At 39.3% G+C, this 19229-nt stretch overlaps 1 protein-coding gene across 6 annotated transcripts in view; it reads right to left on the reverse strand.

Annotated features, from left to right (window-relative positions):
- The window catches only part of EML4 (EMAP like 4), a 203986-nt gene that overhangs the window by 15746 nt on the left and 169011 nt on the right, over nt 1-19229 (reverse strand). For all 6 annotated transcript variants that reach the window (XR_010990686.1, XM_068165144.1, XM_068165145.1 and 3 more), the window contains 8 exons: nt 17140-17274; nt 16784-16919; nt 14840-14991; nt 12773-12898; nt 12538-12669; nt 11897-11964; nt 2907-2995; nt 1128-1225 (listed from right to left, as the gene is read on the reverse strand). Coding sequence is in view for 5 of the 6 variants with exons in the window: in XM_068165144.1 (XP_068021245.1) it covers nt 1128-1225; nt 2907-2995; nt 11897-11964; nt 12538-12669; nt 12773-12898; nt 14840-14991; nt 16784-16919; nt 17140-17274 (936 nt within the window). In the remaining variant the exon portion in view is untranslated. The remainder of the gene's footprint in view (nt 1-1127; nt 1226-2906; nt 2996-11896; nt 11965-12537; nt 12670-12772; nt 12899-14839; nt 14992-16783; nt 16920-17139; nt 17275-19229) is intronic.

Here is a 19229-nt window from a genome sequence, read left to right on the forward strand (position 1 = left end):
ATGCCACCGCACAGGCCACACCTGGGAGGTGCCAAAAGGGTCCAGCCCAGTGGGTGGTCACAGGAAACCAGGTATTTCACCCATAATGCCCTGCTCCTCTATGTCTCGCTCTCTTTTGTCTCCCTCACTGCTGCCTAGGTAAAATGGCTGAGCTGCCTCCCTTGGGCCTGCCCAGGCCCAAGGCTGTGTTGGGGGGGGGGGAAGAAAGAGCCCTGGGGGGGTTTTGGGTGTAACCCCAGGTGGGGATGGGACGTTCTTGGGTATGTTTTGGGATATCTCTCTCTTTGTCATGGGGCTTGTGGTTTTCGGTAAAACTTTCATTGTTTTTTCATTTAAACTCTCCACCATGTTTGCAATCTGTTTGTCTGAGTCTTTCTTTGCTTGTGGTGGGAGAATTGGCCTCCCAACCCACTACACAATTATATGAAAAGTATTTAGAACAGGAGAGGCATTCCTTAAATTAAAAATGTCACATTTCAAGCATGAACCTATTACTAGGATATCACTTGCAAGTCCCATTAATGTTCAGCTGTTCTTTCTATAAATATTCCCACTAACATAAAGAGAGAGCTGAACTTAAGAAGAGGATGTTAGGTAACACTTGAGAAAGAAAAAGTATGTCTTTTTAGCCCTGGGGTAACTTTGTGTAAGGGCTAATATGACCTCCACTAATTGCATTACATGCAGATTTATTTAATTTGGATAAGAAAATAACTGCTAAAATATCCACCAATTCCAAATTTTGTAGTAACAATTACAGCTGAACACAGTTCATATTTGCAACCTCCAGAATTAATCATCCTCCACCATCAAACGCTACGCTGGTCAAAAGAGAACCTTACCAACAGGGAGAAAATATCCTCAAACAAGCGTATGAGTTTCCAGAGTTTCAGCATATAGGAAATTTCCCCATTTCAAAGAAGTTGTCTGAGAAATTAGTGATATTTGATACAAAAGTATGCACCTAATACTAACAGTTGCAGCATCTGTCAACCTGAGGTTTACAAGCAATCCAAATTGCAAATGGAAAAGCATCAACCCAGAGAAAGTTCCACTGCTTAATATTTTACTGTATGTGCAACATGAACATGCAAGAAAAAGCTGACTATATTTGCTCCAAAACTTACAGTGCATTTGCCGTATCTGCTGTACTTTCTTCCGTTTTCTGTTACTACATAGAGGTAAATAAAGTTGTCATGCGATCCAACTGCAAGTAAAGTGCCATCTACAAGACAAAATATTTGAAAGTTAATTAAACAGGTTTATCATTAAGACCATAGTGTCACTTAAGCTACCCCTACCAATTGTGCTTAAGGATACATAACTGCTCATGTTGCTTTTCAGTCAGCACCTGTTTACTTTGTGGGGATGTTTCTCGGTCAAGCTATTTCACTTCTGCTTTTTTGAAATAAGTGTCCAATGAACAGGGTACAAATCCTCAAATTGCACCAGATTTCTTGAAATTGTCAACAGCAGGTAAGCTTGAGTTTTCTGCATCACAAAAAATGCAGAACACCATTTACTCTACAGTTAACTTAGCTTTGGCAACAGGAATCGCATGTAAATCTTGTGGCCAAGAAGGCCAATGGTATCCTTGGGTGCATTAAGAACAGTGTGTCTAGCAGATTCAGGAGGGTTCTCCTTCCCCTCTACTCTGCCCTAGTGAGGCCCCACCTGGAATACTGAATCTAGTTCTGGGCTCCCCAGTTCAAGAGGGACAGGGATCTACTTGAGAGAGTCCAGTGCAGGGCTACAAGCATGATTAAGGGACTGAAGCACATGCCTTATGAAGAAAGGCTGACACACCTGGGGCTATTCAGTCTGGAGAGGAAAAGACTGAGAGGGGATCTAATAAATATATATAAATACATGAGAGCTGGGTGTCAAGATAGGACAAGGGGTAATAGAAGTAAACTACAGCACAGGAAGTTCCACCTCAATATGAGAAAGAACTTATTTACTGTGAGTGTCACAGAGCACTGGAACAGGCTCCCCAGAGAGGTTGTGGAGTCTCCTCCTCTGCAGACTTTCAAGACCAGTCTGGACGCATTCCTGTGTGACCTGCACTAGATTATATGGTCCTGCTCTGGCAGGGTGGTTTGACTTGAAGGTCGCCAGAGGTTCCTTCCAACACCTAACATCCTGTGAGCCTGTAAATCAGCACTAAATGTCTAAAGAAGTGAAGCATTCAAATATAAGCAGTTCTAACCTGTGCTGTCTCCATTAAAAGAACAAACAAAACCAAAACACCACGCACAAGAGTTGCTTTAAACCATGACCAAATGCCTCTAGTGGCAATGAATATTACTGCTTTAAAATAAACTACTACATTTGGCAGGTGTGGTGGCAGCAGAGGAGTATTTTGTCCACTGACACAGGACATTATCCAAAGACAAACAAGAAACAAATTTATGAGAGTGTTCTTCCATCTGGTTTTAAGAGTGATGGTGATCTGTCATGTCCCATTTGAAGAGGAGACTCAATACTGGATTGGACTCCATGTAAACCCATGGCAAATATTTAAACATCTCTGAGTTTCAGACAAATCTAAACTTCATTTTATCATTTTAATAAATATTAACCAATAGTTAACTGAAATACCAAGCTTTTTACAGACGTTCCTAGTGTCAGCTATTTAGTTGAGAACTTTATTCAAGTTCAATATGAAAGGAAGATTGGGAAAAGCAAAGTGTAAGGTTTGCAATTAAAAATCAACATGACTTAGCATCTCCAAGGTTTACAAAGAAATCTGTAAGCAAGTATTCAGTTATGTATCAAGGATCTAAATTGTTCTTTTCAAAACTCTTTTAAAGCCCTTTTTAGTGACTGGGGAGCAGTTTAACACCATTTAATGGAACAGACATCTCATTTATCAGCAATTATTCTGAATGCACAAGTCTGCATACCTACTGAGTAGCGCATCACGGAGAGCTGTTCATTACCATCAGTGTGTATTGAAACCAGATCCCTTGTTTCTGCATCCAAAACGAACCATCTAAAGAGAGGAGAATTCCAGTGAGTATCTCTTCCAATTAGTGAAAAAGCAAGCAAAAGAGCAATGATCACTGCCTGCCTTCTTCTTTGGATGCTAGCCCTCAAGGGCAGCACAGCAAACATCTGCTTTTAATGGAAAGCTTTTCTGGCTCATGAAGCAATACAAGTTTCAGTGAATAATATACAAGAGATCCTAAATACAGTCCAGTATTTCCCCCCACCCTTGAACACTATAGTAATCACCAAAATGTCTACTGGATAATAAACATGCCATAAGATAGCTAATATGACTGTACCTTATCACCCTGAAGCCTTAAGGCTACAGCTGAATTTTAACATACTAATTCTTCCCCAATTTGAAGGACACCTTTGATATAAAAACTAATCTTGCAATTTGCATGAAGCGAAGCTGAAAAAAAAAGTAGGAGGAGGGAGCTGAAAACATTTCCATACTCATTTTAAACACAAAATATATTCTAGTCTGGTATTTTCCCCTCAGTATTTGTTTCTATGAATAATTTTATCAAAGGAATAACCATTTACTGAAATGCAATGGTTCACAAACCTTGCATTTTACTTTATTTCTTTTTCCATTTCCTGCTTGGGTGACTTACAACTAAGTTCATTAATAGGACTATTTTGTTACTTAACAAAAACTTTTAATCTGCACTATTAGTTACAACACACTTGTAAAAGCTCAGAGAAGCTTACAGGAAGTCAGTGGCCTATACAGCAAAATGGCCACTGGCAGTAAGATCAGCAGAACTTGAGCATTTTGCAGCAGTTCTGCTGCTTTCCCAACTCCTAAATACAGCAAACATGAACAAAACAAAGACAATTTAATGAAAGTATATATTATATACATACACGTATATCCTGAAAATTTAAGATATCAACATGACTAAATATGTTTGGGGTGTACCCTGAATTTAATTCCTTTGCTTACAACCATGTGCATACACCACAGACAGGCTTCCATCCTTGGTGGCCAATGGTGGGTTCACATGCTATGGAAACAAGTAAGGCAACTCTACATGCCGCCTCGCAGTGAACTCAGTAGAACATTGTTAAAGCTAGGACCATTTATTTTGTAACTAGCTTCTATAACCTAGTATGAACTCAAGGAACAGCAGTATTCATCACTGCTTTCTACAGATGGAGATGACATTCCAGCTCATGTTGATCCAGAATCCAGGAGCTAGGTATCTGGAATGTGGCCTGGTCCCAATGGCTAAAGATCAGCTTGTGATTAGAAAACCACATGAAAGAAATTAAATAACCTACACATAAAACAACCTGGTCCCATGTCGGGACGAAGCCACGGCAAGGATGGCGAGGGAAGACCCGCACAATCAATATGATTGATAAGCAAGCTTCAACTTTATTGTTCAAATACACGGCTTATATGGCATCTTAGCCAGGGTTACATTATCATGTCCAGCCTCCTTGCAGTTAGGCCTACATGCTATCAGTGCTATTGCAAAGCTCCTTTCTAACTGGTTCCTTATTTCACATCCCGTTATCTTGCAACACAGCTGCAATCATAGTCACAAGTCATAGTGACAAGGCATTTCAGCTGTGAGCAGTAAACAACAAGATGGAGTACGGCCTACACATTCTGTTCAAATAGTTGTTCCACAGAACCATGTCCCTTAGACTCAAGCCATTCCTCAACAATTGCCCCCTTTTTCTTCTGAACAAGGAAAGCCCGAGATGACCTCATTTATGCTTTGCATAACACATCCAGTCGCAATATGCAAAACGAGCAAAATCAACACAACAATACCAATCCAGCATAAACCTTCCTTGAGTAGGCCCAACAGCCAAGGAGACATATTTCCAAACCAAGATTGAAACCACTGATCAAAAGGATTTACATCTTTAACAACTGATTGAGTATGGTTTTCTAACCAAGCAATCTTTTTATGAATTGATTGACTGTGATCAGACAAATTAAAACAACACATGCCTTCAAAATCGTCACAGCCATGACCATGAGCTAAAAGCAAAAAATCAATAGCAGCTCTATTCTGTAAATATGTAGTAGTAACATTAGCTTGTTTAACTGACCAGCAAGCCAATTTTTCTATTTGCCTTAAAGCCTGTTTAACAGCAAGAGTAGAAACAAGGAGAGAGGCAAAACCATTTGCCATAGCTGACCACAAGGCTACATCATCTTTACAATTTCCATCCAGGTGGTGCACGGATGGTTTTTGGCGTTGTTGCAATGCATCAAAAATATTAAGCCAGTCTCGGTATTGAGGAGCAAATAGGGAAAGCCTACCCAGACAACACAGACCGCCATAGGTGTTTTTTTGGTATTCCCTGCCATGCTCTGTCACCACAGATCAAAAAGATTCCAGGGGGCAGAGCCTTGGCTGTGTCATTGTTCCATAAAAGAGACAGATCTCCCCCTTTTTTCTTTTGTACAAATAAGGCCTTGGAGGTTATCCTTTGACACGTCACATTGTACAATTATACACAAGTTTAACAATAATCAAAATTAATACAATAATACTTAAAAACTTTAAAGCTTCTTTTATCAATTACACCATACCAGTGTCCTGCTTTAGTTACATGCTGCAGGCACACCACTGTTCCGCTGCGCTGCTAGCCACTTCCGCACTTACACTGAGCATGGCCTACCACCATGTCAGGCTCTAGGCCCACACTGCCAGATTGCTCACAACACAAAAGCAAGCAAGTTAAAGCTAAGCTGTATAGCAAAAGCAAGAGTTCGATAGCAAAGCATGTCTAACAGACTGATATAACCCATACAAGACACAAAGCTTAAGTTAAACCAGTTATAATGTTCTAACAGAACTGGTATAATACCTGGTCAAAGATAACAGACATTGTAAAGAAGAACTTTGATCTTAACAGTTCCGATCTTTACATTTCACTCCTCTTATTGACAAAAAAACCTTGATTATGCCTGAACACATTGCACACAAAGATTAAGACACAAATGCAATCCTTAGCACTCTTTTACAATCTGCTTCAGGGGTATGTTGCATCTTTATTTTCTCTAGGATGGTCAAAAATCATAAATTGTTTAATGGTAGCAAGATTTCTTTGTAAATGTAGATCTGGCCAGGCTCTAGCTTCACAGATAGAAAACTTGCAGGCAAGCAGCAAGAGCAAAGAGCTTCATTGGTTTGTCCAACATAAAATTACACATAATAATGTGTTTTTGCTCATCCTAGTAATACTAATCTCTTATTGGTACCATTAAAACTTCCTTTCTGCTATGGGTTATTTTCTCTTTTCCCCTTTTTCATATTTGTTCGTTGATGTTTTCAATCTAAAATGAAAATACATGTTGTGTTATAATGAATTTTAATTTTCTTCTAGGTGTATAAAATTATAGCAAACTGGTGGGAAAACGTATAAGTCCATATAAACATTTTCTCCAATCACACAATCATTAAGCAATTATGATATACAGTCCTAAGTTAGATGTTTTAAACAATCCTTTAAACCTTCATTATCAATCTGCAAATGTGTTACTCTCTATTCTAGTTCTTGAATATGCTTATGCATTGAGACTGAATGATCTAACAGATTCATACAACACAATTAAAACAATCATATAGAACATAAACCCTTTTGCTAGTTATGGCCTTGATTTCAACATGCGGCACAGCATTATGGCTGAACCACAGAGGGTTATGGCGCATGCGCAGGGTTGGAGTTGTGCATTCTCACACCCGAATCACGAGGTGTTACCACTTGAGTTGGAAGAGATGGCCACCACCAGAGGGGATGAGACCACCCTGGATCCATTTCCAGAGCTTTCTGAGATGTCAGCCAATCCACCAATGGTAATGTTTCTCTATAGCATTTTAGTAAAACCCCAGAAAATATTTCCTAACTTGGCTGTAACACTGCAATGTTTTCTCACCATTAGGCTGGTAGGCCACTGTCACCCACCAGGGAGGAGAGGACTAGACGAGCAGTTGTTCGCACTCCACAACAACCAGAGAGGTTAGTTGTGTTAAGGCTCTAAAGTTTCTCTCACCCTACATGGTTTATTCAAAAGAATCAAGGATATTCCCTTTTTTTTTTGTTATTTCTTCTTTTCTCAGGAGGAGAGCTGGCACCACCCATCGCACCACACTGCATCCAGATGCTGAGGTGGTTGATCAAAGGCGGCTTAGAGTGTTAGTTTATTCACTGTTAGGTGTCTCAATTTGCGCTGTTATCCTTATTTTTGCTACTGCCATTCTTTGTTATCTCAATAATTGTTGTAAATAAGTTGTTTTCACAGTTCCTGTTAACTATTATTGTTAATTGATGACACACGTTATAATAAAGTTTATCTTTTTCTACAAAGTTTAACTCTATAACAAACAGAATCAAAAAGCAACAAAACCACATCATTCTGACCTAACATCCTTTGTACACATAAAAGCAAACAAGGTAAAATTAACAATATAACAAAAGCAATCAATAAAATCAACAACCCAATATTGATAAGAAACTTCATCCACCCTGATAACAACACATCCCATCAAAGTCTTTACATCCTCCTTCCTATAATTCACTTTGACTTTCCCTTTAACTATTTGACATTATTGCCTAACTATGACAGACTGTTAACATATAAATCCATGTGAATATATTCTCCAATTACATAACAATCAAACAACTATAATATTCAGTCCTAATTCACATGGTGCTGTGGTACATTCTTATAAGTGATGCTTTTGATCCCAGATTATCATAACAGTTATTGTGATTGATGTTCAACTTCATGGGAAATGCTGTTTCCTCATAGTCTTGATTCTTCTACACATTAGCTAAAAAATACTTTTAAAAGTTAATACCTATTTACTACAAACCTTAAACTATATTACATGGAGCTCCTTTGAAATGCCTAGGCACACAATTAAAAAGGTTCGAACCAAAAGGAAATCTTACAATTTGAACTCATTACTAAGAAGGTACACCTTGCTACAGTTACTATGTACTAAGTACCTGTAAATACTAAATGCTTACTATTAATTATTCTTATTAGAAAAACTTAGCAAAACTCTAAATAACAAATCTCTGAAAGACATTACAACCAGAAATGATGAAATTGGCACTGCCGCTCTGCTCTCATTTAAAGCAACAGTGCTAATTTTATCATCTCTGGCTGCTGCCGGGCTGGTGCCACTGCTACGGACGGTGCTGCTGGTGTCGGTGGTGTGTCAGTAGGTACTGCCGTGGTTGGGGCTGCCGGGGCTCGCAGGTGCCATCAGGGCTCGCGGGCAGGGTGCAGTCATAAGAATGCCGTAACCGCGAGCCTCCAAGCGCTCTATTGTTTCTAAGAGGGGCTGTAAAGCAAAGTCGGTGCTGTTTGAATTCCTCGCTGCCAGTGTTGTCGCCTTCCGAATCTGAGCCCTCGCTGGCGATATCAGAGATGTTGATGAATGGGATCAAACACACTGAGGCACAGGTTTCGCAGCCCTTTTCCGGCTTTTTCTCTGCTTGAGGTGAATGGCAGTGGTGGCGGCTGGTAAGCACGGTGTGGTCGCCACAAGATGTACCGGGGGCGGCCCCAGTCGATACTTTTCAAACACATCGTTCATCTGCAACTCAGATAGAACTGGGGCTGCATCTCGTCCTGACAAAGTTGCTGTAACTGCAGCAGCCATCCACAGTTTTAGCTTATATTTTTTAATACAATTTATGCATTCTCACCACAGCTTTTGCAGCTTGATAGCAGTTTTTTGCAGCTTGATAGCAGTTTTATCACCATCTATTACCAAGTTCCACAGTTTGCTTCCATATTCTCCCCAACAAGTTTCATGAAAATAACTATCTCCGCTAGGGAAAAACCCCAAGGCGGATCCATGGGGCAAAAGCCCAGGAATTATCTTTGATGATACATCTGCCTTTTGTTTTTCTAAAAAACCAACGAAGTAATGAGAACGCTACCTCTTCTTCCATGCTACCTCTTCTTCCATGCTACCTCTTCTTCCATGATCACCGGCTGCTGTTTTGACCCACCGGTGCGGTCTTGCACTGTCGTCCCCATCACATCCTCTACTTTTCGTTTCTCAAGGAAACTTCTACATCAATTAAGGGCTACTTCGCTCTCCATACCCTGGGTATTTCCTAGTGCAGCCTTAAACCTGAGCCTGCAGCCCTTACCCGGCTGGCGAGCAGAATTCCTGCCCAGGCACAATATGAATTCCTTGTGTACGAACTCCTTACGCCAGCGTCGAGTTGTACTGCGCTCGTCGATTGCTGCAACCCTAATCGACGCATCTCTGGGCTCACCGAATCACCTCAACAGCTGTAGGGTCTTCGACAGTCTTCTCTTCTGTCCCTGTTAACCCTTCACGTCCCACGTTCGGGCGCCAGATGTCAGGATGAACCCACAGCAAGGATGGCGAGGGAAGACCCGCACAATCAATATGATTGATAAGCAAGCTTCAACTTTGTTGTTCAAATACGCGGCTTTTATAGCATCTTAGCCAGGGTTACATTATCATGTCCAGCCTCCTGCAGTTAGGTCTACGTGCTATCAGTGCTATTGCAAAGCTCCTTTCTAACTGGTTCCTTATTTCACATCCCATTATCTTGCAACACAGCTGCAATCATAGTCACAAGTCATAGTGACAAGGCATTTCAGCTGTGAGCAGTAAACAACAAGATGGAGTATGGCCTACACATTCTGTTCAAATAGTTGTTCCATAGAACCATGTCCCTTAGACTCAAGCCACTCCTCAACAGTACCACATGCCACAGACTGCTGAATAACTTGTGTGCAAGATAGATGGAACCAATGGAAAACAGCTAATGTGTTTGTGTTGGACAGCAGCAGAAATCACACTCAAAAGTTTCACTGCTGTTAATCCCTCTGCTGAAATTGGACATTTGATTTCCAACCTACACATGGAAGCTTTGTGGGTTCTTTGAACACATTGGAAGTTACAAGGTGCCATTCAGCTATTTAGCTCAATCTGTGCACACATATGGCCTTGTCAAATGTTTCACTAAAATGTTACCTGGCTGACAATATCCACACCTCTATCAGGGTTAAGGAACAAACCAAAATAAGTTTTAAAAAAGCCAAAAACCAAAGCCAAAAAAGAGCTTGGCAGGGGAGGCAGGGAGTACCTATGTCTTTTCTTTCTGTGGTTGCAGAATATCACCTCCTCATGACTGTAAAGCTGCTATGGAAGTACATCTTGATACAGGACAACAGAGGTTTGAAGAACACACATGAAGGCATTACTGAATTGAAGTCACCTGGTTTTCAATATAAGAAGCTGGTCTGAAAGCCAATGACCTCTCACTTTTAAATTGTCTTTTCATGGACCAGCACAGGGTGGAGGCTGCTTCAGTCTTGATAGGCAACACACCTCACATGCACAGACAGCAAAAAGAGATAGGAAAGGCACCTTTTGCCTTACCAGACAACTTAGGCACTATGCTGTAAAATCTTTTTACCTAGCAAGATGACAGCACAATACCTTGTGGTTTATCCTGAGCAGCAGAATTGCGGTGCCTAGACATACAAACTGAAGATCAGCACAGTAGTAACCAAAAGCAGCCTTCTCCCACAAAGTGGACAGATACCTCCTGTGAGTGACTGCGGTGCACAGCCCTTCTGCTAGACAGCTAAAGGGAAGATTAAGCCTTGGTGTTCTGAAATATATGACCAGGGTAGAGCAGGGGGGCTGCTGCAGCAGGGACATGCCTCTTCATGCTGGCCCTCAAACTGGCTCCTGAGTTGGTTCTTTGAGGCTGTTACCTGAACCTGGTAATTGTCCAGTTAATATTATGTAAAATTAAAAATACCCCAGAAGCCTAAAATGCAACCAGAAAAATAGTCAACCCCTCCTATTCTACTGAAAGTAAGAGGTGTCACTGTGCATCAAAAACAGTGTAAAAACTGCAGCTCTTAGGAGTGCACACTGAACTTCATGTGGCATGAACTTCATGTGGCATGAACAGGAGCAGCAGCCTTAGGTGATCATGGAAAATGTCAGTGAACCAGTCTGAGAATGTTTTACATTGTTCAGCAGTTTCTAAAAGACAGACTTTAACTTAGTGCCTAAAAAGCATCTAGGGGATGAATTAAACAGACCAAAACCCAAACAAACAAAGAAAAATTTCCAGTTTTCTTACAGGCAATATGCATTTCTGAGTTATCACTCACAAGGTCTAAGTGGAGAACTGAAGAAGAATTCTAGTAATTCCTAATTCTATGAGTATCCTGCTTTTTCTGTTAATTGGTACTTGCTAAAAATCCTTTCTTGGCTGACGACATCAAGGCAGAGTTGGAGTATGAATTAGAACAATTTTTTTCCATTGCTGAATGAAGCCTGAGTTAAAAGATCCAGCCTGTGTTTTGATAGTCCTCAAATAAGCAACAATTTCAGGAAGAGTATGAACAGCTCAACAGCACTTTCCTGCAGTAGTGTGCCGTGTTAAACTCTGTCATACACAAAAATCAAAACACCAGCCTCCTCCACACATCAGTTTAAAAAGTTGCAATTGTGTTTGATTTGGGAAAGAAAGATCTGTCCTATAAACTAATGTAACACACAAAACTAATGTAACGCACACACACACACACAATATAAAAATACACAATACTTGGTAAAGCCAGTAACACATGCTCACAGAAACCTCTGCAAAACCATGGAAAAAAAAATAAATTAAAAAAACAAGATTTGGGCTTTTGTGAAAGTGTAGTTAAAGAAACCAAACCAGCCTACAAATAATCCAGTTCTCATCTAAGCCATGTAAGAAAGATCCGCCCCTCCTCCCAGGCTTTTCAGGCTGCCTAATCTAAAGCAAGAAGAACAAAAGCAAAATGAATGCCTACACCTAAGCAGACAATTTGATGCTAAGCATTTTTAAACTTTCAGTCATCACAACTCAGTCAAAAGTCATGTACCTGCCCGAATGTGTTCCTATCGCAACCACAGCGCCACTGGGATGGAAGTCAGCACAGTGCCCCGGTTCCTGAACAGAGAGGTACAGGTATGTCATTCACTTCTTTAAGGTCAGGAGAAAGATAAGCACCTCTCTTTATACCAAAGCTATCCTAAAAGTCTGTGGTGAACTGGCACAGGAAAAAACAGTCAGTTAGCAGCGTCCTTATAATCCTCAAACAGATTTTCTTCTAATGTATCAGCGATGTGCACTGCATGACATCCTTGAAAGTAAAAGCCTAAATTTCTGTGTAAAAAGGGTACTGTTGCTTGGGAATTGTGACAGAACTAGAAACTAACAGTGATAGGAAGAAAGGACAACCAAAGCCAAATCTTGTACAACTGTACAGTATTCTCTTCATATTGTTTAGATAACTGGGGGAAAAGTTTAACTGTAGCAAGAATGAAGGACTAAGTTTTATTCCGGTCTGGATTGTTCGGAATGGCAATAGCAACAGCAACCAGATTACAGTCTATACAACATCTGATCAGCCTGGTTAGTATTTTTGCTTCTCTTGCAATCAGATAGGATAAGACTGTTGTAGAAAACTGATCTTTTTCCCTGTTTTCCAGCTCTATATTTAACATTATAGGGTTTACATACATCTAGCAGCCTGGTCCATTCCAGTGTGTGGTCCACGGAGTTCCACATGCAAACTTGCCTATCTTGGGCGCAAGTTAAAAATAAGTCTTTGAAAGGATGGGATGCCAGTCCCCAGAGCTCATCTGTATGTCCCTGGGAAGAAAATATTCATGATTTAACAATGAATAAAATAAAGACCACACCAGCAGGGAAAGACTTTAAATTTTTGGGTTATAATTTAAAAAGTTTTGCTCACCTGTACCTCTACTACAAAACCATCGTTAAATGTTCCCCGCAAAACAAAGTTTCGTGAAGTACCCACTAAAAATTGATCTGCTTTTCCTTCTGCTACGGCTCGGATTGTTCCATACTGGTCAGGAACCTAGGAAAAGAAACACCTGTAAAACCACATCACACACCTTGACAGGTGCTTGTTTTTGAAGGTCACAAAGAGTGCACCATGACAGTACCAGAAATGCAATGCTCCCAGCAAAATAATCAATAATCATGTGTATAGTAGATGAGAAGTTCTCCCCAAACCTACTTTATTTATTTGCTCAGTACAAGCATGCGATTCAAAACAACCAAAACTATGCATTTTTCAGAAGCCTCAGTGGAAAAAATTACAAATTAAATTACATGGATGTTTGTGTTAAATGCACTAAATGCATTCTACAACCGTGTAACTCATGAAGACAGGAGTAACACACAGTTTTTTGTTCGCTTTTCAAAACACATTGCAAAAAATCAGAAACATCTTGTAGCAAACAGTAAATGCCTTGAATTTCTTTATCTCTTAGTTTCCTGATTAGCCTTAAGTAAATGTTCAGATGCCTTATAGAATCATAGAATCAATAATGTTGGAAAAGACCTAAGAGATCATCGAGTCCGACCTGTCACCTCATGACTACTAAACCATGGCACCAAGTGCCATGTCCAAACCCCTCTTGAACACCTCCAGTGATGGTGACTCCATCACCCCCCTGGGCAGCACATTCCAATGGCCAGTTACTCTTCCTGTCAAGAACTTTCTCCTCGCCTCAAGCCTAAACTTCCCCTGGTGCAGCTTGAGACTGTGTCTTCTTGTTCTAGTGTTGGCTGCCTGCGAGAAGAGACCAAGCCCTTCCTGGCTACAACAACCCTTCAGGTAGTTGTAGGCAGCATTAAGGTCTTCCCTGAGCCTCCTCTTCCCTGGGCTAAGCAACCCCAGAGCTCCCTCAGCCTCTCTTCACAGGGCTGTGCTCCAAACCCCTCCCCAGCTTTGTTGCCCTTCTCTGGACACGTTCCAGCAACTCAACATTTTTATGTCAGCATCTGAATTTCACTGCATGCTTAAATTCTAATACAGTGCTTTATTTTACAGAATGCATTTGTTTGGTTTTCTATACGATTTCTCTTTAGAAAGCACATTAGTATTAGCCAGACAACACAGAAAATCAATGCAATCATTCAGAATGTTGTCTGTCAGAATTTTGGTAATATTTCCCAACATAAAAAAAAAAATTTAGTCTAAGATAAAATTATTAACAAATGGAAAACAGACACTGGTTTGAATACTGGTATGAAGCCTAAGAGTTGTATACAACAGTCAATGCTTGCTACCTCTGAGCCGTATTTTCTAAAGGTCAGTATTAGATTCAAGGTAGTAACAAACTCTAGATGTATGTATATACATGGAAGAAAAAAAATGCTGCTATAAATGAAAACTATGGAATTGGACTAAACCATTATTAGAAAGACTGTTCTAAATCCTTATTGTCAGGAAAAAAAATTAAAATCCACAATATAAATTTTTTTTTCAGTACACACCCATTTACCTAGCATTGCCACACAGTCAAATCACAGAGACTTATTACTAAACACTTGGTTTAGGATCAAGTTAAAAGAAGCTCCTCAACATAGCTTATTAATCACTAATTCTTACAGAATATCCATATATATTCTACCAATTGTTTGCTTTATGTCAAAAATGCAATTAAAACCATCAAATCCTGGTAACAATGTCTGTCTCCAGACAGGCAAACTTAACAAAACACAGGCAATGTTACAGAATATCCTCAAGAGAGGCATGAATAAAAGGAACTAAGGAGAATTTGGAACATTTCTGTTCTACTTAAAGAGAGGAGAAGCCTCTGAAGCCTCATATAAGCTCATGGATAGGCTGAAAATGCAAACATTTTCATAATAAAACATTGTCACCCACTTGAAACACAGCAAACAGAAGATATCCTATCATCAAAACAGCCAGTCCCCCAAAAAGTGGAGAGTTTTGCTAGTCAATACCTTGCTCAAGGCAATTTCCTTGTCACTCTTGCTTACTTACCTCAATTTCTCTTTCAGGATTCAGATCATGATCCCACAGGATGATCTTTCGGTCTTTCCCGCCTCCAGTTAGCAGCATCCCATTCCTCATTTGACAGAGTGTGAAGACACTGCCATCATGAGCTTTAATTTGTTTGCTTATCTGATATACTCCTAGATGCACAGAAAGAAAATAATAAAAATTAATACTTTGTTCACCTGGCATTCACAAGAAGCCTTGCCTTTGACAGAAAAATCTTATCTAATAAATTACATTTGGACTATCAGGCTATTGAGCACTGCACGGGTACTGCAAACACAACGTAGCACTGTTTGCTTACAGGATAAGATGATAAAGGACCTGCCTTTCTGAACAGAAACTTTTTTGAGACTGATGGTCCGAAGAAGTTATGAAGACAAGAGAAACTATTTGCAAAATGCTTTCACTTCTCTGCTATCCAGCTTTCCAGAAGCAAGACAGAATGTCCTTTAGAATCTATAAATATTTAGCAAGGCATTGTTAGGAAGAAAAACAAAAAGTTATTTTATTAAAGGAAGCTGTCTGCAGTCTTATGGGAACTAATTTATAGCCAAGTTTCCAGGATGCATGAACGTAGTATCTAATGCTGGATGTTGCCTCACTTAAAAATAGTAGAACCAGCATTTGGCATCTAGCAGATAGCAGCCTACTCAAAGGAAAACACTAGGTAGAACAAAAGAGAGATAAGCAAATTAAACCACAAAGGTAGCAAAAGAAGCCTTCAGCATCCTAACTGAGTTTTCAAGTCAAAATAACTGCTGTGGGAAAGCATATTTCTGAAAAAGCAAGATTGTGGTGCTTTCAGATGTGGCTATTTTCAAACAGCAATCACATGAATAAAAAACAACTATACCACTACCCAAAGAAATTCCAGTTTAACTATTGCCTATGGCTTAAATCAGCTGAAGTCATGATGCTTTCACACTGTGAAAAAAAGGAGTCTGACAACCCAATGTGATAAACCAAATAGAAGATCCCATATTTAATGAAGCCAACGCAAATAAATGATCTATTTGGTATTTTTTAAGATTATTCTGGGAAGAGTTTAATCTTTTAAGATTATATTGGCACAAAATTAAACATCAGCTAATCTGTTAAATGATTTCTCCATTGCACTTAGCTTGAAAGACAAGAGAAAGATTTACCTACAAAACCAAACCAATTGTTGAAACTACTTTGTATGTGATTGTTTTCCTGACATACCAATTAAAATCAAAGCATTTGAAAATAGTTGCCAAGCAAAATGAATTATCCTCAAATTTAGAAATTACCTTAGGGCTCAATTGTGCCAGGTCTGCATATGTTGAGTAACAAATAATTTTCCTTTCAATTTTTTTTTGCAGAAGCTTTGCCCTAAGGAGTAATTTTAACCCAAATCTGAAATAAGATGCTTTTTTAAGTACCTTTAACAGACAAGACCTGAGTTATCTGCTAAACCAGGTACAGTTATTTGTGTAACTAGTACAACTACATATCTCCTATTTTGTTCCTGTACAAGTCTTATTAACACTGGCTTCGACACTTTAATGTTACTGCTCTGACACTTTAATGTTACTCCTCTGAGACCAAGCATGGAATAACACAAGCCGTAAGAGGCAAAAGGACCATGCAGTATCCTCAAACTGATCCTACAGCCTTTTTCAAATTTCAGGATGAAAAGAATACTGATTAACTGCACTTTTAACAAAATGCAAAACATTTAGAGCAGTTTTCATTCATTTCAGGCAGTTTCATTAATTGAGAAACTAGATTGCTCTTAAATCAGCAAATTCATGAGACCTGAAGGGGTATAGTGCCACCTGTTAATAATAGGGAGTATAAAGCTTGAATCAAGGCCTGTTTCCCTGTTCCATTTCTTATGCAATCCTTTATGTTTGTCTTCTGCAGATGATCTAAAATTGGAAATTAGCTATGAATATTTCCTACCTTTAGGTCCTTTTCCTGGAGTAGATTCTACAGTAGTTTTGCCCCATATAAGTATTATCCCACCTGAGTCTCCAGTGAGCACATCACCATTTCCCAGAAAAGCCAAACACTGAACAAATTTGGGTTTTTCATATTTCTGAAACAAAGTAAGCAAAAGAAAGGGAAGGTTGTTTGCACCCTTCATGTAATTAGTGTAATGCATCCACACCCATACACCTTCACATATATACATGTAAACAGAATTTAACCTTTTTTTCTTTCTCTCTCTCTCTCTGACCCAACAGGACAGTGACAATGGAGCAAATTTATAGAAAGTATAAGCAGATCATTCAGTTGAAAGGGCAAGACATTCTTACCCCAAATATCCCTTGCTTCCTTGATAATGAATTGCCACTCCATGTCCAGAAGAATATATGAGATTTGCCACATGTTATTATGGTATTTGCATCAGTTGGATGGAATTCTACAGCAAGAACAACTTCATTTGTAGTCTGAAATAAAAACATAAATAATATTTATTCAGATGGGATATCAAATGTATGTAAAAACTGAAGTTTCAGAACAGAGATTTGAGGAACTACACAGCTCACTGCAGACTTGAAAGAACCCTAAGTGTTCTGTAATAAATCAACTGTCTGAATGACTACACTTGTTTTATATAAATTGATATTTTACATTCCTAAGAGATTTTTTAATAGAACTTCAGTAGAAAAGCCAAGAGTTTAAATTCACTTTTTAAATTACAAAAGCTTTTGCCCTCTGGAATAGCTAAGACTTTTGCCATGAAAAGTGAAGGATGCATAAAAGATACTTTTTTGGGTTGAAAATCCTGCTCAGTTTTTCATGCAGGCCAGTCTGCTATTCTGGATAAAAAAAGCTGTGGCATGGACCAGTGAGGCATGGCTGTATATACTGTTACTCAATTACTAACATCTCAGTGAACATTTCATCCTTTACCAACAGATTTTACAAACAAACTGGTCATTTATCTAGCTTCTAATGTATATTCAATCAAGTTGCCCTTGAAGACAATCTCTTGGAGGCAATGATTCTACAAAGCACTTCAGTAAATGCATCTAGGCATTTACTTCTCTGGGATTTAAGCCCCTGCTTTAACAGAGTACACATAAAAGTGCTGCGGTCTTGGCACCTTGGGGTTACCACATCACCATTTTTGACTCACTTTAGGAAAACAACCTTCAAAGTTTCAATTTTTCTTGATGGATGTATTTATGGAATTATGCTTCTCACACACAGTTACCTCAACAGGAGTGGATCTGCTATATCCACAAATTCTATGGAAACTAAGGACCGGAAAATTTTATAGAGTTCAGCTCAGAAAAGGCTTCCGTTTTGAACTCTAGCTTAAGGGATGCAGCTGCTTCCTTCCACTTGTCAAGGAAGGTGCATAAGATACAACAAGATCAAATTTTAAATGTAAATGAGTACTGAAGGGCAAGTTGTCCCTGTGTGGTGGGTTGAAAAGTCCACCCTAACATTAAATTTTGCCAGACCAGCTCAGCTGGAAGCAAATGAAAGCTGTATTTACAAGCAAAACTACACTGTACAATGAAATGCAATGAATATGTACAAATGTACAATATTTGCAATTAATAAACAGCATAGGAACCCCCCTGGTTAAAGATCAGGGGAAGCTACTAGCATCTTCCCCTCTGCCTCCCCCTTACTCCCCTTTACAAAAAGGAGAAGAGAAAGGAACACAGAGACGTTAGACTTAACCAAAACAATGCAGCCAAGGTCAAGCAGAAGCAAGTTAGTATCTCTCCCAGACAAAGAAGCAAGAAGAGAAAGAGATTGTTTTGGTACAACTAGTTTTAGACCCTTAACTCTTCCAATGGGATTGTTTAGAAATATCATTATTTTCCTTTTTATGCCCAATAGTGATTTATTTACATTTTACTACTTTTCTGTTCGAGATCTGTGAAAAATATTTAAAGTCATAGCCTGAAACTACCACAATCCACCCCTTCTAAACAATTCCACTGGCTGCTAACACTATCCATTTAATCTAAAACAATATCTACAATAATGAGTAAATAGAGTTCTTTGTCCATTCTGGCTGTCAGACATAGATAATTTAAAAGTTCAAAAACCAGGAAATAAGAAAACCGTTTGTCTCTTTGCAGATGAAACGAAGAAAAGGAACAGAGACTCTCAGGGTTCTTAGGGTTCATGCACTGTAGATTCCTCATGGATTTTTCTCTTGGGTGCAGTGTTGTATCTGTACTATACACTCTGCATTTAAACACTCTCAGCTAAAGTTAGATTTCTTTGTGGAACACACTGAATTTCACCATTCTCTTGCATTACCCAGTAAGTGTGACCAAGACCTTCAGCTGAAACCACCCCTCGGACAGGTTTGGCCTCTCCTGAAGAAGAAAATAGCCAAACAGTTCTGCCTAACAGATTATTTTCTCTAACCACA

This window comes from Melanerpes formicivorus, unplaced genomic scaffold, assembly GCF_026170545.1.
Source record: "Melanerpes formicivorus ecotype bairdi unplaced genomic scaffold, bMelFor1.0.p_v2 SCAF_84, whole genome shotgun sequence".
Taxonomy (NCBI): domain Eukaryota; kingdom Metazoa; phylum Chordata; class Aves; order Piciformes; family Picidae; genus Melanerpes; species Melanerpes formicivorus.